This window comes from Typopeltis vanoorti, chromosome 24 (genome assembly GCF_054136105.1).
Source record: "Typopeltis vanoorti isolate ZY-2024b chromosome 24, IOZ_Tvanoo_1.0, whole genome shotgun sequence".
Classification (NCBI taxonomy): domain Eukaryota; kingdom Metazoa; phylum Arthropoda; class Arachnida; order Uropygi; family Thelyphonidae; genus Typopeltis; species Typopeltis vanoorti.
This window is the reverse complement of record NC_143572.1, coordinates 78,601,676-78,628,420: the sequence shown is the minus strand read 5'-3', so window position 1 is coordinate 78,628,420 and position 26,745 is coordinate 78,601,676. Positions and strand designations below refer to the sequence as shown.

Sequence of the window (26,745 nt, the reverse complement as noted above, 5' to 3'; positions counted from 1 at the left end):
AGAATTTATTTGTTTAGCTGCACCATCTTAGTTCCTATACAAGAAATAATTTCTTGTTAGAGATATGACTCACAGATTATCACGATTTCCAAAAACTATCAGAATTACTCGAGCTCTTACTAAATTTACTCTTAACTGCAGTCGTAACTTTCCTATCTTAACTCCCGTGCTTCTTACATATACAGGTTCTATAATTAAAGCAGGTGGTGCATTGACTTAAATGATCAGACATATATTTTGGATTAAAAGACAAAGAAATTTATTCATACTAAATACGATACATGTTAAACAAAACTTAAACTAGTTGAAAAGTCCTCAAAATTAAATAAGCTGAACTAACACACAAGATAAGATTCACAATGGGTATTTCTCATCAGATGATATATAACAAAATTTCAACCTGCTCGTATCCCAATTACTTAATACAAATAAGTAGATTTAGTCTCACTTCCTCCTTAATTAACTTCAATACAATACATCGACCTAAAAATTAAAAATAAAGCTTGAAACTTTGCACTTCTAATACTAAAGATCCTTGTTAGAGAAATATGCATCAAAGTCCTGACTTCTGCCTTAACGAGTCCGATTTACAAATTTTATACACAATTGCTCACTCTGGCTTCAAGATATTATACAATAAGACATAAACTCAACTTTGCCGGCCTTACGAATTCAAATAGACAATACTTCTCATTCTGTTCCTTTAGACTCTCTTCCGATCGTTTTCTTGTCTTTCGATTCCTTGTTCCTTGTCTTGGCCAGTTGATAATTCTTCGGACATGTGCTTCTTTCTAACCTTATGCTCAGGAACCCATCAGACAGAAATGTGCGCTTTGAGCTACTTGAACCCTTGATGTTCACTGTTCTTCTCGTCGCATTGGAATACTCTACTTGGACAAGCCTGCTACTTATCCTCATCGCCGCCGCCGAACGACACTTACTCGTTCCCGTCACATCAAAGCAACTCCCCACGGAAAACTGCAGGGGACAGCCAACACCCCAAACCTGAACAAGTTGAAGAAATAACCACCAAAACGAAGTGAAAAAGCCTTGAACCAGCGTCGCTAAAACTTTTATGGACTCCACGTCTGTTCTCCCTGTAACGTCATCGATTTTGCAGACGCCACCCAATTTTGCACATCGCACCTTCTCATTGCATCTTCGCAAGGTTAGTTTACACATGCCTTCAGTTCGTATCGCAATTTGCCCACGGTCATGTTATTAATCGGACTACGATTGTTTACGCTAAACTTTGACCTTCTTGTTACAAAGTCGCCTTTACAATACCTTATTTTCTTGTCGTTGTTTAAGGACCGTTTACAATCTTATACATAAAATTTTACATGAAAAGACTATTAATACTATATGTACAAAGATTCAACTATTATCTATTTACAAGTCAATTTTTTTTTTCAGGAAGATGTTGCATCTCAGTTAAAGCCCGAATGAAACACTGAAGGACAATTTAAGTGTTCATTCCAGATTTAACACATGAAACAAAAGATACAAGTGGATGGAACTGATATAGAAAATGTAGACCAATTCACATATTTGGGAAGTAAAATCTCTGTGTCAGGTGTTGTGGTTAAGTTGTTGGAGAAGCTTGTGAGAACTAGGATCCAGAGTTGGGTTGACAACAATAGTATAATCTTTGATGGACAGCATGGATTTGCTAAAGGGAGGTTATGTTTTAGTAATCTACTTACTTATTACAATAAAGTGACTGCTTCCTTGGACAGAGGAGAAAGATACACAGTAATATACTTGGATTTCACAAAGGCTTTTGATAGAGTACCTCATGATAAGTTGACAGTCAAACTAGAGCAGATGGGGTTGGATATTAGATTAGTGCATTGGATTGGAGACTGGCTATCTGATAGGTATCAACAAGTTGTGTATGGGGGTGCGATATCCAGGAAAAGGAAAGTCACTAGTGGAGTGCCTCGGGGGTCTGTTTTAGGGCCATTACTATTTAACTTGTATATTAATGATATTGGCGAAGAAGTTGGACGAACCATAAAGAGTAGTGAAGATGTTGTGGCCTTGCAAGAAGACTTGAATAAATTGAGTGATTGGGCAAGCAAATGGGGATGTGAGTTCAATGTTGCAAAATGTAAGGTTTTAAAATTTGGAAAACAAAGATGGGATGCAGAATTTATGCTTGGTGAGAATATATTGTTGGAAGTAGAGGAAATAAGAGATCTTGGGGTGATAGTGGATAAGGATCTAAAATTTAGGGGACACATTGCCAAAATTGTGAAGACAACACAAAGACTTCTGAATGATGCGGAGGACACTGACGTGTAGAAGTAGGGAGATTCTTGTTCCATTGTATAAGGCTTTGATTAGGCCACACATGGACTATTGTGCCCAGATTTGGTCACCGGGTTTTCAGAAGGATGAGTGAGGAGATGTTGGAAAGGGTCCAAAGGCGACTGACTTAGGTAGTTTCTGACCTCTGGAATGTTAAGTATGAGGAAAGATTGAGAAGATGTAATTTGCAGTCTGGTGGAGAGAAGGAAGAGGGGAGATATGATATAGACCTACAAGTTGGTAAGGGGTTGTTATAAGATCAATGGTGGAGTTCTTCAGAGAATAGTTGGAGATCAGGGGAAAACCAGAGGTCATCCCTGGAAACTGTATAAAGAGGGTGTGAGTAGGGGAGTGAGAGGCAGGTTTTTTTCATGCAGAGTTGTGAATGATTGGAATGCCTTGCCTGAGAGTGTGGTGACTGCAAGGAGTTTGAGTGTGTTTAAGACACGGTATGATGAGATGTGTGTGTCATAAAAGGACCTCCCAGATGAGTCTTTGACTCCATGAGGTCTTGGGAAATAATGATAATAATAAAAATGGCATATGACTTAGACTATAAAAAAAAAATAAAGATCAGAATTTTAAATGGCAGAACAAATCTGAAGGCCATGGATAACATCTGGAAAAGTAAAGCGATCAGCCTGCAAACAAAATTCAGAGTACTAGAAATATGCATCTTTAGCAGTGTACTGTATGGATCAGAAACATAAGTAATAAATAAGGAATTAAGAAAAATAATTTTGGCATTTGAAAGAACTTGTTACAGGAAGATTCTAAGAATAGGATGGGTACAGAAAATCGCAAATGAAGAGCTCTATCAGAAGATACAACCAAAGGAGAATTTAATGCAGAAGATTATACAATGGTAGCTGCAATTATTTGGACACATCTGCCGAATGAGCGAGGATTGTAAAATAAAGACATTCATGTTTGGTATTATGGATGGTGTAAACAGAAAAGGTAGACCATGCAGAAAATGGATAGGCCACATAAAGGACTGGTGTGGAATGGGGTTACGGAAACTGTGACACTGTGCACTGGACAAAGAACGGTGGAAGAACATAGTGAAGGAGGCATCGGACACAGACGAGCAGTGTGCCCATGGTTCATGATGATGATGAAATCTTGAGAAGTTTAATTCAACCATGTTTATTTAGATTAGGTTGTTTTTTAAAAAAAAATGCATTAGTTCTAAAAAAAAGCCTTTCAAGTTTCTATTTGCTACTTTGTATAGTACTAACTTGAAAATTAGGAAATTTTCAAGTTAGTACTATGCTTCACTATTGGGTAATAGTGAAGCATAGTACTTTTTTCCATTTGATTTTTTACAAGGTTTCCAAGCCATGGTCAGCTAGACCTGACTGACCATGTGGCAGTGGACGCATTTCTTGTGTTCTCCAAGGCAGATGTTGATGGATCTCCCAAGGAACAAGGAATCTTGCATTGTAAACACCTGGAACAGAGAGAACAGAGAGTAGATCTCTTAGTAGAGGAGATAAAGGCATCCGGCTTCGTATGAGGTTTGAAAGCAGTAAATAGACTATACTTCTTTAAAGTTCTGTCTATTTTGACTTTAGCTCCATGGAGATGTGTGAAAAATAATTATAAAAATTAAGGAAGCAAACAGGTAGTATTAGTAACATAATACTACCACAATACAATAGTACTGAGTTAAGAAGGTGGGCTATGATAGCAATGATTTGAAGTGCAGTCCATGTAGTATAAATGGGTATGAGTTTATAGATATGTGGAGTTATAGATATGTGACAGAAAAGACTTGCATGTGAAGGGATGGCCTGTGCTTGAATCGATTTAGCATCAGAAGCCTGGAGAGATTATTTTGGTGAGACATAATGCAGATAGTCCGTGAAACTAGATCATCATGGGCGGAATGAAATGATAAGAATGCATGTATAAGTTCAGCTAAGGTAAGCAAATGTAGTAAGGATATTGTCATTAAGTATGGTTATGAATCTGATGATTGGGTGGACCTGCTTTAAGTTCAGACTTTTTTGAGTGTGTTTGGGGATGGCATAGAGAAAGTTGGCAATCAGGTCAAGCAGACTGTAGATGTAAGTCTATGAAAAAAACCAGGAGGTAATATGTTATGTCTGTTCACAAATGCCAGAAGAATCAAGAACAAAAAGGTTGAGTTTTGTCTACTTGATTTAAAATGTTTTGGCATAAGATCATTGATATTAGTGAAACCTGGCTTTCAGAGTCAGATTTGAGTGTAAAGGATATAGTATTTTTAGGAAAGACAAAGGAGACACAGGCTCCAAAATTCCTACTTTTTGCACGTTCAAATTCTGTTTTAGAAGCATTGATAATTTTCTTGCATCTGTTTCGGGCTTCAGTATAGGCATTGAAGGAGGATGGGGTTCTTGATTTGAGCCAGTTATGATATGCCTAATTTTTCATTTGTACCACCTTGGCACATCTTTTGGAGAACCAGGGTTTAGTTAGGGGACAGCAGTTCAGAGTAGTGTGGGGAATGTATTCTTTCATGCCAATGAAGATTATTTTGGTTATACGTTCGGTGCATATGTTTGGACTGGAAGACTGGAAATAATAATCCAACCATGAGAACATAGCATAATAATATCAGAGACTGTACCATTTGGCACTGTTATAATGCCAAACTACTCTTGTGTGGGAGTGACTGTGTAAGCATTGTTGCATGGGGGAGGAGATGAGCACTAGGTTGTTGTCAGAATTACCCAGGGGGCTCACTACATATTTGGAGGGGTCATTAGTAAGGAAGAGATCTAGGATATTTGGGGAGTGGTTCAGGTTATCTGGTATTCTGGTCAGCTTTTAGACAATTTGTGTAAGGTCATTAGTGATGGCAAATGTTTCAGCATCTCTACATGCAGGATCTGTACAACTGGAAGAGGAAACCCAGTTGGTGTTGTGGACATTAAAATCTCCTAGGAGGATAATTTCACTGTTAGGAGAATGGGAATGGAGAAATTCAGCTTATAGGGAGAGGAAATGAAAGAGCTCAGAATGATTGGTGGTATTAGGAGAGCAATAGAGACAGCAGATGAATTTGACTGAGTGGGGGAGAGATAGCTTTAGCCAAAGAAGGCCAAAGTTGGGCGATTCTAGGTTAGGTGCTCTCTGGCAGGGTATGTCAGAGTGGATATATGCAGAGACCCCACTCTTGGGTCGAAAGGAGTTAAATAGTGTATAGTTAGGGGAGGTTGAGATGGTTAGTGCTGGGGGAAGGTGAGATTTGAGTTTCTGTTAAAAAGAGTAGGTGGGGTTTGGCAGACTGCAGATGGTAGTGAACGCTATTAAAGTTGGAAATGAGGCCACAAATATTGGTGAAGTGGATATGCAAGATTCTCTGCGGCATGGATTTGACTGCAAGGGTCTTTTACATTTCCTATGTAGTGCCTGCATGCTGGTCTCCTTAGTGGCTACTAGTGGAGTCACTTGGTTTTTGCACTAGTTTGGTTTGTTTGTAGTCTATCATCCAACTGTTGTCTCCATTTTGGTGTTTTTCTTCTAGTTGGCTTCTTTGAACAAAGGTTAAATCAGGTCAAGCATGTATGCGCGACTGGGGAAAAATGTCCTTTAGCTTGTTTATTGGCGTTGTTGGATATGTTTGTTGGTGTGTCGCAGGTCATTTTCACGAGACATGGAAAGTTCGTTCCATCCTTTCTTTTGTTTATGGGTCCAAAACTATGGCATTTAACGATTTTTTGGAATCGAAATTGCATTCTCCTGCTAGTTTTCTGACGTCTTCTTTTAAGGATTCATCGTTTTCTGTCAGAAAGTTCAGGATAACGGCGTTGAGTCTCCTATTTTTGGCCTCGAGCGACTAGTGTACCATAGATGCGATTAGTTCACGAAGTTCGTTAGCTGGTACGGGTGCATTTGCGATCAGGCGCGGGTCGTCGAGCATCTCGAGCTTAGTTTCCAACTTTCTGATTTTAGAGGAGAAAAGTATCTATCATAGTATTAAGCTGTTGTTCGAAGTTTTCAACTTTCTTGCCTAGGTGCTGCAAGTGAATTAATTAATGTGGATGAATAATTTTGTTGAATGCAGACTGTACCATTGTGTCAGAAGCAGATAAGACTGTTCCAATGATTCATGCTCACTTCACTGAGATCTGTCACTCTGGTGTATGCAACATAGTAGATAGGACTACTGATACACTAGGTAAAGAGATAGAGGTTCGTGACAAGGAGGCTCTAGGGCAGGTGCATAACCTGGAAAAGAATTTGGCAAAAGGAACAAATGAGATATCAGTATATATGCTAAAAGAATGCTCAGCCGAGCTGGCTAGTGCCTTAACATGTTTATACAAGGCAAGTTAGCTCAGGAGAGATCCCACAGGAATGAAATATGATAGTTCCAATGTAGAAGGGCAAAACCGATGTGGCTAACTAGTGATCTGCCAACATCTCTGAATGGTGGCGAAGATTTTAGTGAAGCTAACAAGAACTTGCATATAACAATGGGTTAACAGACCAACTATGCTTTGCAAAGAATAACATGAGTTTACTAAAGGGAGGGACATGTTTGAGCAATTACTATTATTATATATTGCAAAATTTAAATGCAAACACTGCTGTAGGTTTAGATGGAATATCAGCTCGGGGGTTGCATGAATGTGCAAAGGAATTGTCAACTCCTCTTACTTGGATATTTAACTTAAGTTTGAACTCTGATATGGTCTCGGGAGTGGAAGTTAGGCAAGGTTCCTTTGCATAAAGGTGGCTCTAAAACCGTGGTAGTTAATTACAGACCAATCACCATCTCGGAAGTGGTGATTGGCCTGTAAGTGGTGTTTGGGCCATTGTTGTTTAATTTGTACATAAATGATATAAGAAATGGCTTGAGGGGAGATATTCAGTTGTATGCCGATGATGCAAAGTTGGGTAGCGCAATAAAAAATCAAGCTGATGTTGAGAGTTTGCAGGATGATTTAAATAAGCTGGCAAAATGGGCAAAGGGTAATGGATGTCAGTTCAGCGTGGAAAAGTGTAAGGTTATGCATTTTGGGATTAAAAGATTACCGGCTGTGTACTACATTGATGGAACGGTCCTTCAAGATATTAATGAGACTGGGGACTTAGGGGTGTTGGTAGATATGGAGATGAAGTTCAGGCGATACATTGCTAAGGTGTCCAAGATTGTACATAGGATTACTTGGTTGCCGAGGAACACACTGACATCTAGAGATAAAGAGGTTATTATTCCCCTTTATAAAGCATTGATAATTCCACATTTTTGGTCTGGTCACCTGGATTCCTTGGAGTTGAGGAGGCTGTGGAGAGTGTTCAGAGAAGTGTGACTAAGTTGGTGAGTGATGTAAAAAATGCTCTGTACATTGATAGATTGAGAGCTTGTGGATTGCAGAGGTTGGTTGATAGGCGGAGAAGAGGGGATATGATAGAAACATTTAAATTAAAAGGTTTTTATAGGATTAATGCAGGGGAAATGTTTCAGCTGTGTGATAGTGATGGAAGAACAAGAGGTCATCCTTGGAAATTAAAGAAGAGTGTGGTTAACAAGGGTGTGAGAACAAGGTTTTTTGCCTGGAGGGTGGTGAATGAGTGGAATTCATTGCTTGACTTAGTTGTGAGTTCTTCGTCTGTAAATGAATTCAAGAAGAGATATGACATATTGTTTGGCTAGTATGGGTCTACTGCGATGAGTCTACTGACTCCATGGAGATACCCGTAATAATAATTATTAGACCTCCAGAAGTTGAGGACTCATCAAAGGAGGCTATACATTATTCGCACCAACTGTCATACATTCTCTTAAATTCATTCACATTAGATGCACTCACTATTTCAATAGGCAAACTGTTTCATTCACTCACGGTTCTTTGAGAGAAAAATCTAGCTCTTGCTCATTAACTGCACACAAAGTTAACTTCCACAGACACCCCTTCTCCTCCCCTCACCTTCCATAATGAAAAATTATATCATTTGATATAATGTCCTCTCAAAAGTTTATAGATTCCTATCATATCACCCGTCTTTCTTCTGTTTACCAGTGTCTGTAGTCCTCATAATCTACATTCCATAATCCCAATATCATCTTTGTAACTTTTCTTTGCAACCATTCCACATCTTCATTTTCCATTTGTAACCCAGGAAACAAAATCTTCACAGAGTTGTCCAGGGGCCATGTAGAAAGGCAAAATAAATTCTATGTCATTACATGTCGATATTCATTTCAACATCCAACAGCATAGGTATGACATACACACCAGCTGTCATACCCAGAAGGTATGACAGCTGGTGTGTGTGTGTGTGTGGTCTCAATCAGTGAGTACTTGACTGTCTGGAGGTATCAGATAATAATAATTATTATATTAAAAAGGAACTTTATCTTTAACATTCCAGAATGCATTAGCAGAGCTAATCTAAGTTGTTATTATTATCATCTTCATCATCCTGAGATTTCCATGGCATCAACGATTCATCATGGGGGGGGGTCCTTTGTTCCTACAGACAGCTCATCATACTATGGCTTCAATACATTCAAATTCTCTGCAGACACAACACTGTCAGGCAATGCATTCCAATCATTCATAATTTTCCATGCAAAGAAAACCTGCTTCTTACTTCTTTGTACACACCCTTCTTATACAGCTTCCAGGGATGACCACTTGTTCTCCTCCCATCTTCCACTATTTTATGAAAAACTTCTTCAGCATTAATCCTATTATAACCCTTTCTTAACTTGTACATCTCTATCATATTGTCCCCTCTTCCTCCTATCCACTAGACTCTGCAAATTGCATCTTATCAACTTCTGGATCCTTTGTAATATCTCCTCATCCTTTTGAAAACCAGGAGACCAAATCTGTGCACAGTAGTCCATATGTGACCTCAAGGCCTTATACAATGGAACTAGAATCTCTATTTTTACAAGTCAGTGTTCTCCACATCATTGCCAGAATTCATGCTACCCTCCTCACAATTTTGGCAATGTGTCATCTATATTTTAAATTTCAAAATGTTGCATTTTGCAACATTGTACTGGAATTCCCACTCTCATCCCCATTCACTCAGTCTATTCAAGTCTTCTTGTAAGGCCACAACATCTGCTCTACTCCTCATTATTCTTCCTAACTTTGCATCATGTGCAAACACTACTAGTGATTTTCGTCTTCTGGGATATTGCTTCCCCATGAGTCTTAATACATGCTTAATCTTGTCATTCATCCATTTCACACCAACCTTATTTAATCTTTTGACTGTTGGAATACATGCAGATATTGCTTCTATAGATAATTCTTAAATAGCACCCAAGCAGCATTGATCTCCTTTCCACCCAACTCCTCATTCGATGCTTCAGCTGCAAGCTGTCTCCTGAGCCTCTCATAATCACCAGCCTTTGTAGTTCCACATATATCCCTTCCTCACAGAAGTCCTCACATGGCTTGTAACCAGCCAGGTAATCACTTCATGGTCATTCTCACCAACTAGAAGGAGATTTGACACCTCATTTATAATGACATCCTCTGATGAGATGATTAAATCCAAGACCCTCCATCCTCGCATGCCCTCTCTTACATACTGTCTGAGGTAATTATCTCAAATTATTACCACTTAAACACAATTCAAGAGAAATATTAGCAAAACAGATGTTTGGCACTTAGTAGTGTATTAAAACACTGAAATGCGAGATCTAGTAACATTGTAGATCTGAAAAATAACAGATTAATGTGGAAGAAAATTATTGATAGGCAGCTAGTTACAATATGGACTTCATTATGTAGTACAATATTAGTATAATGGACACCTTAATAGTACATGTCAGGAAATTGATGTGCATGCAGTGATAAATAGGTCATATAATTGATGCACTGTTTATAACATTATTATTTGTATGACTGCATGGTGATATTTCAATGAACAAAATACTAGTATGCATTGTGTTAGTTCTTTTTCCAAAAAATAAATAAATAACAATAAAATAAATGCATTTTAAAATATTTTAACAGATTTTTTTGTATGGGTTTGAAAGTCGCTTATTAGACATTTTGTTTCATTTCATCATTTCATTCTTGTTTACAGGAAGCACTGCAAAGTCTGTCTTCAGATCCAGGATTACATCAGATGCTTCCTCCATTATGCACTTTCATTTCGGAAGGTGTAAGTATATTGTTGTTTAGTTCACGGTTAAATTAAGTAACACTTCTTTATCTGTAAGTAGAGTGAACTGAAATAAATATTCTGTAATTATTTTTGTGCATGAATTTTAAGCTATTATTACCATCTTTTTTGATTTTCAGGTAAAGGTGAATGTTCCACAAAATAATCTTGCTCTGCTAATCTACTTGATGCGAATGGTGAAAGCACTGTTGGACAATCAAACACTGTATCTAGAAAAATATGTAAGTTATTTTCACTATTTTAAGTAATCAGTTCTTTAGTACATCCTGCTCTGGCATCTTGCATTATAAACTTGAAACATAAAAGTTAAGCATAATAATAAATTTATTTATAAAAATTATCAAAAACAGAATTGAAAAGTTCCAATATTGAATTAAATAAAAAAAGAAGAAAAAATTGATAATTTACTTTTATTTTTTTTATTCTTATGGCAAAATGAATACAATGCAACTATAAGTTAATGTCTAACCCACAAAATCAATCCAGGGCCTCATTCATCACCTTGTTCTATGTCTACCACCATCCCTAAATCTCTAGCTTCATCTATTTCCTGGAGTACTGTGCTATCTTGGCACTTGTGCAGTTGTTCACAACATGAGTGATCATCAGAGCTATGGGGGAACAGTCACAATAAGGATGGTCTGATAGTTTCCATTTGTGTAGTATAATTTACTTGATTTCATGTTATAATTTGTTTACTTAACATGCTTGTTTTCTCTATATGAGTGCCTCAAGGTTCTGTTTTGTTGCCTGCTGTTTTCTCCTATACATAAATGACTTTATTTCATTGGACAATAATCTAATCCACAGTTTTTGCTGATGATAGTAAACTCAATTTTTTTTATTGATAATTGCCATTTTATACCATAGAACACAATGCAGTCATCAGTGTCTTACTGGAAATAAACGTGGATCCTGTTGTGTCGACTTTCTACTCATATAACTATCGTTTAGTCTTTGGGTCAGATCCTCGTTAAACTCTCATACGGGTATCGCGTGGTACCTCTGGGGGACAATGGAATTGCCTTGAGATCGAGGCAACACCAAAGTATCAGAGTGTCTGATATCAACCTCTCATAAAACACCAAGAAAATTTCGCTGCGCCAATTAGCACTATTAGATTAAACAATATTATCAATCAAGAGGTGATCTCAAGACAGCACTTAAGTGATACCTTGCAACTTCGCAGATGTGTCCAAAATCTACCTTTTTCTAGTCTCCCGCCTAGGTTCGTGTTACGTTTATAAGCGGTGCATCGGATCCCAAAAATCACAGACAGTCTTAGTTAGATAAAAGCAAGGTTTATTATCATAAATATGTACATACATTACAATAAGTTTAATTCCCACCTTAAGGGAGTTCCTGACAGTCAGGATAGAGTTAAAACATACAATAGTATAAGTATAGTTAAACTGATTAAACTGTAAATCTCTGAAGTAAGATTCTTATTTATACTCTTCAATACCTTAATCATGCATGATTATCACAATAACTCTCTATTACTCAGTAGTTCAATCAAACCACACAAGATAACATTTATATCTTTTACAATCCCTTCATTAAATAGCAATTCTTTACTCTAACCATATTCATAACCTCCTTTAACATATTATGTAACTCTATCACACTAAGAGACAATAAGATTTAAGGTAACCCTCTCAGAATCATAGTAGCACAGTCCTAATTAATATCAATAATGTTCTTTCTTCTGTTTTGCAATGTGGCACAAATCTTTCATTCACAATCTGGCAAAATACAAGTAAAGTCTACTTATCTGCCCTTGGTTCTGAATCGCGTCAAATGTCTACCGGAATCTGCCTCTCCTTAAACGAAATGTCCATGTGCTCCAATCTAGCTTTCTATGGACTGCTGGGCTTATTTCTTCCACAGAGATATGACCGTCTAGTTCCGCTGCAGCCTCTATCGAAACTCTCCAGAATGGAGGCACTGCCACCCTTCACCTGCTCACAGCACTGCGAGACGAACACACTGGAGAACCAGGAACAAAAAGCCCTTTTCTCAGAGATGCTAGACCCTTATATTTCCACCTTTTTTTCTCGGCGTTTCTCGTATTTTGCAATGTCCAGCCAATGCACTCACGTGGGCTTACGTCATGGCGTCCAGCTTTCTCCGCTATATCGCACGTGTGCTGACGGCACAGTATTGCTTGGAGTGAGCCGTTCCCTCGCATTACTGCTCCATGACCTTTGGACATCACTTCCCCACCATCTTGAATTTGTGCTAACATTCTATATCTCTTAATACATATTACTTTATAAAACTCTGCTAAAGGTTTACACTTCCTTCATTAATTTTTACTAATTTGTGAGTGGTACAAAATGCATACTTATTTGTTTCCTCATAGTAATAAAATCTTTGATATATTTACATAGCATTAATTTAATACTCAGAGGAAATCACATATATTTATATTCCTTTTTTGTTTGGAAACGCATGTTAGACTGTGATGAGATTGGAGTTCCTAAAATCCTAATCTATCACAAACCAACAATCCTACTTACATCCACATGATAAAAGAAATTAACAAAAATCAGACCACATAAATAACAATATTTGATCAACCTATAAATATAGATATAAAGAGAGGTGTCCGTCAAGGCGATGTGTCTCTTCAAATCTCTTTACCACCATTTTAGAATACATTCTGAAAAAAAAGACCTAAACGGAGGAATAGGCATAGATGGTGAAAAACTATAAATCCTTATGTTTGCCGATGATCTAGTACTGATATCCCACAACCGAAAAGACCTAGAAGAAATGGGTGAAAACATATACACAAACAGCAGTAAGATAGCCTTAGAAGTGACATGTATTGATAACATCCCTATAGAACAAGTTGACTCCTACAATTACTTAGGACAAACAATAAAAATGAATAATGATTTACCTGAAGAACTAGCAAAAAGAAAGAAAGCTGCATGGCTATCATTCAACAGACTAAAAGAAACACTTACTGATCTAAATCTTGACATCTCTATGGAACATGACAAGAAAAGAAGAAACTCTCAGAATAACTCGGCGTGCAATAGAACGCAGGTTTTGTAACATCAGCAAAATGAAACATGTCAGAAACACGGAACTAAGAAAGAGATCAGGCATAAAAGTTGTGGTAACTGCAGTATACGAAAGCAAGATGAGATGGGCAAAACACTAAATATGCTATGTACGAAAAACTACAATTATGATTATATTTCTCAAAAAATATAGGTGTTTTTGTAAACCTTTGGTCCCAATTGTATGTTTGTATATATAAATTCATGCAAAATTATACCCCGAGTTACGCGAATTCGACTTATGCATTTTTTATTGGCCTCACCTGTCGCGTAACTTCGGGGTTTTACTGTATTTTAATTTTTAGTTTGAATTTCAGCCCATTAATTTTAATCCATTAACACACAACTGTATATGTAGAGGGATTCCAATTTATGCATGTGCACTACTGTTTTTTAATTCATTTCCTGTTGCCATCTCTACCTTCCGTCATGTTGTACCATCATTTTTTATTTTATTATTAATAAATAAAAATTAAAATAACAGAATCAACAATAGGAAGTCAACTGAATAAATTTATATGGAATAAGAGAGAAATTAGCCAAAGCACTAAATATGCTATATACAAGACAGTATTCAAGCCAATTTTAACTTATGGATCTGGATCAGAAGTAAAACACTTGACCAAAGACTAGAGACTGCAGATATGAGAGTTCTGAGAAAAATTAGGAGCATGAACAGATGGCATGAATGGCAATATCATATGTAAAAATGAGGATTTTAGGAAAGAACTTGATATTGTCAGCTTCCAGGAATGCATTAGTATAACTAATCTCAGGTGATATGGTCACTTAAACAGAATGGGAGAGGAAAGATTAGCAAAACAAGTGTGCTCTGCCAGGCTGGCAACAAAAAGACCCAGAGGAAGACCAAGATATAGGTGGATTGATACAGTAAAAAGTGTCTTAGAAGATGAAAATATAAGATCTGATAATCTTATATTAATAGAGTCTTGACAGGTAACAGACTGATTTGGAGGAAAATTGTAGATAGGAAGTTAGTAATGATGTAATTTTTCATGTAGTACTATCATATCCTGTACACCCCTTGAGGGTATATATATCAGGAATTTGATGATGATGATGATCTCTACCTTCTAAATATCAAAATCATGTACTACTCTACATTGAACTGATGTTTCCATTTATTTGTCTACTGAGACAGTATTCAGATCCTCCTGTATTAAGTTGCATTTGTTCTAACCCTTATTTTTGTTAGCAGCAGACTATATGGAGCCAAAAGACTCATTGCAAGAGGTCCTCACTGTCACACACAAAGTTCATCAAACCATGCCTAAAACTCCTTTCATGTTTCCACAGTCACTATCATCTCAGGCAGCACATTGTACTCACCAACCACTCTCCATGCAAAGAACCTGCTCTGCTCTGCTTGCAACCATACAGATACCCTCCTTATACAGTTTAGAAGATAATGTCTTGTTTTACTGTTTCCCACTAGTCTGTAAAAATATCTTCCATATTAACCTGATAACAATCCCTTACCAACTTGTCTCAATCATATATCCCCACCTTCATCCTATTCAGAAGGCTCTACCAATGGCACTACCTTAATCTATCCCAATATTCCACAGACTAGAAACTGCCTTAGTCAATCTTTTCTGGATCCTTTCCAAATTATTGTTATCTCAATGTAAACCAGGTGACCAAATCTGCACACAATGAAGCTGATTAAGTTATACATGGAATTATAACCTCCTTACTTCAGGTCTCTGTCTGCCACTACTCCCAGATATCTTGTCTCCTCTACTTTCAGAATTTCCTGACCAATTTTAACTTTGCATTCCATCCATGCCTACAATATTTCAAAACTGCCACAAAACTTTCACTTTGCTACACTGAACTGGAAGCTGCACTCACTTTTTCCATTCATACAGTATTCAGATCTTTTAGGGCCACCTCTGCTTCACTCTTTATAGTTCTCCCCAAGTTTGCATCATCTGCAAACAGCTATATATCTCCAATTAAACTTGTCCAAGTATCACTAATATACAATTTAAAGAACAAACCCTTGTAGCACATTTTTAATGACTTTGGATACTACATTCCATCAGTCAGCTTCCCAACTAACTAATCTTATCTGACTCCATCTGTTTCATTTAATTTCCAACTTGTAGCAATTTATCAAAGATCTTTGCAAAATCTAAGTATACTACTGCACATGTATCTTCCTCATCATTTGCATTCATCACTTTTTTTTTGTAGTACATAAAGCGAAGAGATAAAAATATCCAGACACCCCTTTGCAATAGTCATCATCATGAAATTCTTGACATGTACCCTCAAGGGGTGTACAGGATATGATAGTACTACATGAAAAATTTACATCATTACTAACTTCCAATCTACAATTTTTCTCCAAATCAGTCTGTTACTTGTCAAAACTCCAATATTATCATTATCAGAACTTATATTTCTATCGTCTAAGGCACATTGTACCGTATCAGTCCACCTATATCTTGGTCTTCCTCTGGGTCGTTTTCCCGGCAGAGAACAGGCGAGGAAAGATTTGCTAATCTTTACTCGCCCATTCTGTTTAAGTGACCATACCACCTGAGATTAGCTCTGCTAATATTCCTGGATGCGACAATGTCAAGTTCTTTTCTAATATCCTTGTTTTTAATATGATATTGCCATTGATGCCATCTGTTCACGCCTCTAATCTTTCTCAGGACTCTCATATCTGCGGTCTCTAGTCTTTGGTCAAGTGTTTTACTTCTGACCCAGCTCTCAGATCCATAAGTTAAAACGGGTTTGAACACTGTCTTGTATACAGCTAATTTAGTGTTCCGACTAATTTTTCTCTTATTCCACATGAATTTATTCAATTGACTGAATTGAATAAATTCAGTCACACCAGCCACACCAGCTTTGTTGATTCTGTTGTCTATTTCCATATTTAATTTACAATCTTCAGTAAAAATTATGCCTGAGTAGCTGAAATGTTTCACTTGTTCCACAGGTTTCCCTATTCACAACACAATTGATGTTATCAACAATTCTACCTATTTTCATTGTCTTTGTCTTTTTATTGCTGGCCTTCATACCATATCTATTACAACAGTTATTCAATTTAGTCAGGGACTCTTGCAGACTTGTAGTGGATTTATTTAGAAGTATAACATCATTTGCATTTGCCAGGGAACCAGGGCGAACAGCGAAAAGTCAGCTACTCGAACAAATCTGAAAGCAAACCCCAACTCAACATCACCAGAGTTAAAGATTGGCACTATCAACGTAAGAAGCCTGAATGGCAAAGAAATGGAGCTAGCTGAGGAATTAGATAAGTACCAGATCGACATAATAGGAGTGACTGAAACAAAAAAGACCAAAACTGGTGAGATCTTTCTGAGCAATAAATACAAAATGTTATATTCAGGCAATGACAATCAAGGAAAAGCAGGAGTAGCCATAGTATTCAACACAAAATATGAGGCTAATCTTCTTCAATGGCAGTCAGTCTCAAGTAGAGTAATGTGGGCAAATATGAGAATGGGGAACTGGACAATGAGACTTATTTGTGCCTATAGTTCCACAGAAGGTTCTACTAAGGTAGAAGTCGAGGAGTTTTTGAGGCTTTAGAAAAAGCAACTGACACAATGAAAAATGAAAAGTTGATCCTTGTTGGGGATCTAAATAGCAGAGTAGGAAATGATTGTGAGACATACAAAAATATTTTGGGAAAATTTGGAGAAAAGAGCAAAGCTAATAATAATGGCAAATATCTGTTGGATTTCTGCTCAGGACATGGATCGGTTATTATGTTGCACATTTTTATGTTGGAACATGGTGTTCCAACATAAAAATGTGCACAAATTCACATGGAGATAAGAGGCTAGGAATAAGAAAAGTCTCATTGACTATGTTATTGTTGATAGTGATGCTTTCTCCCTGGTGCAGGACACCAGAGTGTACAAAGGATTTGAAATTGGAAGTGATCACTATTTAGTCTTGAGCAGGATAAAATTGAATTTCATATTGAAAAGAATAACATGTAAGAAAGTTAAAGCGAGTAAAAGTTGAGCAGCTCTCAAATGTGAACTGTAGACTAAAATACACAAAGATTATTGAAGAAAAAATGAAAGAGTTTGAGAACAGGAATCAAACTTTGGAGATTCAGTGGCAAACTCTGAAGAAAACATTGATTGATTCTGCCAGAGAGGCATGTGGTGAGGTTGTCTGTAAGGATAAAAAAATCAGAACTCCCTGGTGGACACAGGAAATTAAAGAGGCAGTGAAGGAAAAGAAGAAAGCATATCAAAAGTTCCTCTCAAAGAAGTCAGCTTGTGCTCTTAGAGAATATAGAGACAAATGCAAGAATGCTAAACACTATGTAAAACTAGCTAAACAAAAGTCATGGGAGGACTTTGGCAAGAATATAGAAAATAAATATCAAGAAGGTGGCAAAATATTCTGGAGGTTGTTGAAGAAGCTTAAGAATGAAGGAAAGAGTGCTGTAAAAGGAATTAGAGATGATAAAGGTGACATGAAAAAAGGAGAAAAAGATATCCTTGAAGTATGGAGTAATTACTTTGAAAAACTGCTAAATGAAACAAGCAGTGATGACAGCACAGTGGTAAATAAAACACTGACCAGGCATGCAGTCAGGAATACATATCCATACTTGAAGTAGAAAAAGCCATCAAAGGCTTGAAATGTGGAAAGGCAGCAGGAGTAGATGATATTCGACCAGAAATGCTGAAGTATGGTAGTATAAGAGTCTTACAGTGGCTGCACTGCATAGTTCAGAAAGCCTGGACAGAGGGACGAATTCCCGATGATTGGAGTAGAGCTCTCATAGTACCCATATATAAAAAGGGAAATAAAACTGAATGTGAGAATTACAGAGGTATTTCCCTACTGAGTGTTCCTGGCAAGATCTATGCAAGTATACTTGAGAAACGGTTGAGAAGAATTGTGGAAGAAAAGCTTGGTGAAGAACAAGCTGGATTCAGGCCAAATAGAGGCTGTCAGGATCAGATCTTCACTTTACGATAAATAGTCTAGAAAGCATGGGATTATAACAAAGATCTGTATTTAAGTTTTGTCGATTTGGAAAAGGCATATGACAAGGTGCCAAGAGAGAAGCTATTCAATATGCCGCAGTTATATTGGTGTCAATGGGGCATTATATCAAGCAATACCTTGTCTTTATTTGAGTTGTAAGTCAGCAGTTAGAATTCCAGGAAGTAAAGGAAGATGGTTTAATGTTAAATCTGTTAATGTTAGTCCCGAGCGGGTGGAAAGAGGGGAAAATAGTTCCACTGCATGAAGGTGGTTCCAAGACTACTGTTGTAAATTACCGACCGATTAGCATATCAGGAATCATTGTCAAGGTCTTAGAGAAAATAGTCAAGAGGAAAATACAAGATTGGATAGAAGAAAATGGGATACTGTATCGGGGACAGCATGGTTTTGTGAAGGGTAGGTCATGCCTCAGTAACTTGCTCACGTATTATAACACAGTGACGGCTGAACTGGATAAGGGTAATGAGTTTACAGTGATTCTACTGGACCTTGCCAAGGCCTTTGACAGGATTCCACATGGAATTCTAATCAGTAAATTGCAGCATATGGGAATGGACATAGGGTTGGTGAGATGGATAGGAGGGTGGTTGACGGAGAGATATCAGAGAGTGGTTTACTCGGGAGTAGAGTCCACAAGACGGCCTGTGACTAGTGATGTGCCACAAGGATCTGTTCTTGGACCACTGCTGTTTAATTTGTTCATAAATGATATAGGAAATGATCTGAGAGGAACAGTACATTTGTTTGCGGATGATGCGAAGTTGGGTAGGGCAATAGTGAATGCAGATGACGTCAAAATTTTGCAGGATGATTTGGATAGATTGGAGGTCTGGGCTAAGGAGAATGGATGTCAGTTTAATGTGGCAAAATGTAAGGTTATGCATTTTGGGATGAAAAGATTGGCGGCAGTTTACTGCATTGGTGGAACCCTGCTCCAGGAAATTGATGAGGCACGAGATTTAGGAGTGTTGGTGGATAAGGAATTGAAATTTAGGGGACACATTGCAAAAGTGACCAAAATAGCTCATCAAATCACTTGGTTGCTGAAGAATACGTTGACAAGCAGAGACAAGCAGGTTATTGTTCCTCTCTATCGAGCCTTGATAAGACCCCATCTAGACTACTGTGCTCAGATTTGGTCACCTAGGTTTCTTCTTGATGGGGAGGAGGTGGAGAGGATCCAGAGGCGAGTGACCAAGATGATAGCAGGTCTGTGGAATGAACCGTATGAGAACAGGTTGAGGATTTGTGGGTTGCAAAAATTGGTTGATAGGCGGAGGAGGGGAGATATGATTGAGACATTCAAATTACTGAAGGGTTTCTATAAAATTAATTCAGAAGATATTTTTGAGAACAGGGCTGGTTGTGGGAGGACTAGGGGACATCCATGGAAACTGGGCAAAAGTGTGGTTAGTAAAGGTGTTAGAGCTGGGTTCTTTACTTTTAGAGTAGTGAATGAGTGGAATGCGCTCCCTGAGTCTGTAGTGGATGCTGTGACAGTGAATGAGTTTAAGGCGAGGTATGATAGATACTGTATGAATGTCAGATAGTTGTGATGAATATGATTTGGGGCCTCCCTCGATGAGTCTAATGACTCCCTGGAGTTGCCCGTAATAATAGTAATAAATCTGCTGTGAGACAAGGATGTACATTATCCCCTCTGTTATTCATTATCTATATGGATCACATTATGAAGGAAAGTGGTATTAAACATGATATCAAAATTGGAAATGTTAATGTCAGCTCTTTGCTTTATGCAGACGATGTTATACTTCTAAATAAATCTGCTACAAGTCTGCAAGATTCTCTGACTAAATTGAATAGCTGTTGTAATAGATATGGTATGAAGGTCAGCAATAAAAAGACAAAGACAATGAAAATAGGCACAATCATTGAAAATGTCAACTGTGTTGTGAATGGAGAACCTGTGGAACAAGTAAAACATTTCAGCTATTTAGGCACGATTTTTACTGAAGATGGTAAATTAAATATAGAAATAGGCAACAGAATCATCAAAGCTGGTATGGTGGGAAGTCAATTGAATAAATTCATATGGAATAAGAGAAAAATTAGTCAGAACACTAAATTAGCTGTATACAAGACAGTGTTCAAACCAGTTTTAACTTATGGATCTGAGAGCTGGGTCAGAAGTAAAACACTTGACCAAAGACTAGAGACCACAGATATGAGAGTCCTGAGAAAGATTATAGGCGTGAACAGATGGCATCAATGGCAATATCATATTAAAAACGAGGATATTAGGAAAGAACTTGACATTGTCAGCATCCAGGAATGTGTTAGCAGAGCTAATCTCAGGTGGTATGGTCACTTAAACAGAATGGGCGAGGAAAGATTAGCAAAACAAGTGTTCTCTGCCAGGTTTGCAGTGAAAAGACCCAGAGGAAGACCAAGATATAGGTGGATTGATACGGTACAAAGTGCCTTATACGATAGAAATATAAGATCTGATAATGTTGGAGTCTTGACAAGTAACAGACTGATTTGGAGGAAAATTGTAGATAGGAAATTAATAATGATGTAATTTTTTTCATGTAGTACTATCATATCCTGTACACCCCTTGAGGGTACAAGGCAGGAATTTGATGATGATGATGACATCATCTGCATAAAGCAAAGAGCTGACATTAACATCTCCAATTCTGATATCATGTTTAATACCACTTTCCTTCATAATGTGATCCATACAGATAATGAATAACAGAGGGGATAATGTACATCCTTATCTCACACCAGATTTAACATTAAACCACCTTCCTGTACTTCCTTCAATTCTAACTGCTGAATTACAACTCAAATACAGACTAAGTATTGCTTGATATAATGACCCATTGACACCATATAACTGTAGCGTATTGAATAGCTTCTCTCTTGGCACCTTGTCATATGCCTTTTCCAGATTGAGAAAACTTAAATACAGATCTTTGTTATATTCCCATGTTTTCTCAACTATTTGTCGTAAAGTGAAGATCTGATCATAACAGATGTGTTCTTCACCAAGCTTTTCTTCCACAATTCCTCTCAACCGTTTCTCAAGTATGCTTGCATAGATCTTGCCAGGAACACTCATAATACCTCTGTAATTCTCACATTCAATTTTATTTCCCTTTTTATATATGGGTACTATTAGAGCTCTACTCCAATCATTAGGAATTCGCCCCTCTGTTCAGGCTTTCTGAACTATGCAGTGCAGCCACTGTAAGACTTTTATACCACCATATTTCAGCATTTCTGGTCGAATATCATCTACTCCTGCTGCCTTATGTAGCCCATGAAGAGCTCAATGACTTTTTGACATGGCACTACCATTAGATGCCACCTTTGCATCTGCCTCAGTCATTTATAAGTAATATTATTGATGTTTGGTTCAAAATAAATTGCCTTTCCTTGGTTTAAAACTCACTACCAAGTTTTGAAATGCCTCTACAAGTAATGCCAGTACTACAGTTGTTTGTTGGGAGCTGAAGAACATGAGTTTCCATGGTTGTGCAACTGCTTACACAAACCTAACATCAGCAAGTGTGAGGTGGAGTGGTGTAAAGCTCACTGCCATTAGACTCTGGAGAGTGAAAACACATTCTCTGAAGTGATGAATCATGCTTTATCATCATGCAATTTGTCAGGCAAGTCTGGGTTTGGCAGATGGCAGGAGAACACTACTTGTCTGAATGTGTTGTGCCAACTGTAAAGTTTTATGGAGGAGGCATCATAATATGGAGCTGTTTTTTATGATTTGGGCTGGGTTCTCCTAGTTCTTGTGATAGAGAATCTTGATGCTGCATTCAAAAATAACATTGCAGATAATTCTGTGCTTCCATCTTTATATCAAGTTTGGTGAAAGCATTTTCCTGTATCAGTTACTCTGTAAATTGCTCTATCTACCTTTCTTTAGACCATGATCCCACCAATTCACAGATCAGAACACTTTACAGCTCTTTAAAAGATCTCTTGGCATGTGGAATTTATCAACAAACTAAAAGTATGTAACTCTAGATTCACCCCCATGGGCTGCCAAAAATCCATAAACAAAATGTGCCACTATGCCCCATTGTGGATGACATCGATTCACCCACATACAAATTAGCCAAAGTGCTCTCACATTATACTGGCAACAATCCTTCACACATGAAAAACTCAACCCACTTTAAAGGCAGTATAGAAAACCTCACACTCCAACACACTGACATAATGGTCAGTTTGATGTCTCCTCTCTGTTTAGAATTCACACGATGTCCCACTTAAAGACACCTTAGACCTTATCCAAGCTATATTTTTCCCAATATCTCAACCATGTTTCAGTTCCCTGAACAATGAAATCATTTGGCAAGAGAAATTCTACAAACATTGAGGGTACAGCAATGAGTTCCCTGCTTTCTCTACCTTGGCCAACAACTGTATTTCACACGTAAATACTGTTTGACTATGCTACGTAGATGATGTGTTCTTATTTGGCCACACGGACTGGATACTCTCAACATTTTCTTAGCCTCATCTATACAGTCAACATTCCAGGATCCAGTTCATCTTAGAAAAGAAAAACAATAAGTCTTCCCTTCCCAGACACTGATTATATGCCAGCCTGATGAATCCCTGGCATTCTCCATTTCCAGAAAACCCACACATACTGGTAGATATATTCACCAACAGTTTTTCTTCCCCCCCCCCTCCTCCCAACAATATGGGATTATAAATACTCTATATAACAAGGAAAATTTAATCAGTTGTAAGTGTCCTAACTACTGAACTTGATGAAATTCTCAGCATTTTCTTAGCCAAAGGCTATACTGCAAAAATCCAAATAAAAAAAAAAATATTAAAACCTCATAACTGCAACCCTCTCCCCATCCAGAACAGAGACTACACAAAATCTGTCACTATTTTCATATATCTGCAGCACATCTGAAATAACAAAAATCCTAAAGAAATACAACCTTATAACCACTTACAAACCACAAAAAATTAGTCCCTTATCTACTCTACCAAAGACCAGCTGCATGCTCTAGACTTGCCAGGTGTGTTCATCAGGTTCCTTTCAGCTGCAAACTGTTCTACCATGGCCAGACAGGCAGGATAGCTAATATAAGAATATCTGAATACATAGACTACATCCTGTTCTGCCATTACGACCACTCCGAACTTGCCAACCATGCTTTGGACACCCACCACAGGATATGCTGGAAGAAGGCCTCTCTACAACACCACAGTAAATACAAATATGAGAGGCTATTCCTGGAATCTTCCTCAGCCCTAAGAAACTTTCCAACCTCAACAAGTTTGGGTGAATGAAGCTGACCCAAATTTTGGAAGCACTTACCCTCAGATCTTTAGCCGAAATGGTCAAGACCACCCAATTTAGCCCAATAGAGAACTCCCAATAGTTTAGGACTCTAGGCTCAACTTTGATTTCCTTTTTTTTTTTTCAGCCTCATTTACCCAGTGTTAGTGTTTGCATGCACATATCATTGTTCTGTTGTTCCCTAGTGATGGCAATTTGACTTTGCTGAAATATTGGAAGTATTAATTAAAGTTTTTTAAATATTTATTCCACACACAAAAGGCAGAAGAACCTATAGCAAATAGATGCTGTGTGAAGGTGGGGTTAGGAATGCAGTAATATTTTGCTATTCTTCTTGAATTGAAGATTTGTAGTCCTTTGGGAATGCTTCATGGGGGAAACTGTTCCACAGAATCTAGGTGGAAGGAATGAAAGATGACTGGGAGTAGCAGGTTTGGTGAGTATGCAATTCGACTGTAAAAGGATGCTGAGCAGCTGTAGTAAGAGTTCTTGTAGATATAGCAGAAATTGGCCACACAATGCAGAAATTGATCTTCTATTGGGTAGTAGCTGAAGAGATTTTGGAGAAGTATCGTTTATCAACTGGGCTGCCCTTTTCTGAACAGCAGCAATAATTTTTAGGGAAATCTTAGGTGCACCATCCCATAAATGAGAGCAGTATTCCAATGTTGGTCAGATTTGGGTTTGTACGGAGTAAGTAACTGTTTGGCAGTGAAGTACCATCTTGACAGGAAAAGGATGCTAAGTTTCTTGGAAGCTGGTGATTCTATAAAAGTGATATGATTGCATAAGAAGAGAGATTTGGTCATGACTGTTGAGCTCAGCATTATCAAAAGTAAGTGGAGAAGATCTGAGATGTCTTTTTAGTATGGGAAAATAAACAAAATTTCATCTTGGAAGCATTGAAGTTGACTAGGTTGCTTTCACCCCAGTCATGGATACTGTGAAGATCAGTGTTCAGGGCACTTGTCATAGATCTTAAAGCATGAGATGATTGAGGCACTGCAAGGCCTGTTATATGAATAGGACAAACAGTGTGTGCTACCATCAGTAAAACTATGAATAAGGTTTGTAGTCAATAAGAATAGGTCATTTATATAAATCACAAAGAGGATGGATGAAATTACAGAGTCCTGAGAGGGACACTGGCATTGACAGGAAAGTATGAGGAGAGATCTACCATTACACATAGGGATTGATCTGAGAAAAAAACTGGCAATCCACCTACACAATCGACTTATTGAGAAACTCTTGATACCAAACCCTATCACTTGGAGATGTCAAGAGCAACAGAACAGGTTTCTCCAAACCTTTCATGGAATGGGTCCAAATTTGAGTGATGTAGGCCAAGAGATCTCCTGTGGATCTGGAGTGGCAAAATCCGTACTGGTGGTCACTAATTAGATAGCTGTCTTAAGATGTTGAAGAAGCATACAGTTGATAACCTTCTCCATTAATTGAGACAAAACTGGTGTAAGGGCAATAGGTCAGTAATTTTGATGGCAAACATTTATCTCCTTTTTTGGGAACTCAGCAGATGCCAGCTGAGTACAGTTTTTAGTGAATAGATGATAGAGAACAGGTGTTAATTAAGGAGTGCATCTCTTGAGCATAATGAGTGGAATTCCATCAGGACCTGCTGTTTTTGTAGTATTCAAGATTCTTCTGAGAGGCATGAGATGCAATGTTCTAGAAAGGAAGGAGGTAATTTGCCATGGTCGTCTATAGGAGTTGGAAGAGAAGAATGAAGACAAGACATCAGGTGATGTTATAATGCTACTATTAGTGTGAGATAGATGAGGAAGCACATATGGACAAAACATGTACCCAAAGGCTTTGGCTAGGGACCAGAAGGCATGACTACCAGTGGCACAAGCAGTGAGGTTTCCACATTTATCTTTGTTGAATTTAGACTTTGCCCATTTAATGGTAGTTTTACAAGTGAGGAATGAAAATTTCTATTCCAATATGGATTATTTCTGTAATAAGATCGCACCAGGTATTTGGATCAGAAGAATGAAAACAGCAGTCTGACTATGAAAAAGAGGAATTGAAGTCATGAAAGTCCTCCCACTTGGCATTATTGTAATACTAGAGCATGCAAGGTTGCGAGTAGCTGAAGGAAGGACATTCCACCAGAGATGAAACTTGGATAAGATTGTGTGTCTGAATTGCCAAGAGGAGCAGTCACTTGAACAGAGTACCTGGAAGGAGAACTAGTTAAGAAAAGACCTAGAGTGTTGAAAAAGTGAAGAGTATTGCCAGGAATTCAGATAGAGACATGAATGGTCTATTTTAAGTCATTGCTTACAGCAAAAATCTCTGCCCCTCTTCTCTATCTCAGTTTCATCTTGGTCAGTGAAATTGGAAAAAGGGAGCCAGTTGGAGCCAGTTAGAATTATGGACATTGAAATCACCAAGAAGGATGACTTCACTATTTGGAAATTTTGACTGTATGAAATCAAGCTATAAAGATAGGAAGTCAAAGAGGTAAGAATGATTTTCAGTATTAGGAGAATGGTAGAGGCAGCAGATGAATGAAACAAAATGTGGTAAAGAAATTTTAAGTCACAGAAGGTCAAAAAGGTGAGATTCTGGGTTCAGCATCTTTTGGCAAGAAATATCAGAACACATAAAAGCACAAGTATCTCTCTTATGGTGAAAGGAGTCATAAAGGATGTAATTTTGGACAGTTAAGATGAGTTGTGGTTGATTTAGTGAAAATTTGGGATTCAGTTAGAAACAGAACATCAGATTTGGATGACTGAAGATATGATTCACCTCATTTATTGTTGATGCCAATGGATGTTTGTAAAGTGAATGTGAAGATTTTTTTTTTTGTGTGTGTGT

General features: G+C 37.7%; 1 protein-coding gene across 1 annotated transcript in view; it reads left to right on the top strand.

The window, feature by feature from the left end:
- LOC150093426 (transcription initiation factor TFIID subunit 6-like) overlaps window positions 1–26,745 on the top strand; it is a 162,756-nt gene that overhangs the window by 62,815 nt on the left and 73,196 nt on the right. Inside the window, exons 7-8 of the mRNA XM_090413591.1 lie at window positions 10,366–10,443; window positions 10,584–10,685. Coding sequence (XP_090269717.1) covers window positions 10,366–10,443; window positions 10,584–10,685 — 180 coding nt within the window. The remainder of the gene's footprint in view (window positions 1–10,365; window positions 10,444–10,583; window positions 10,686–26,745) is intronic.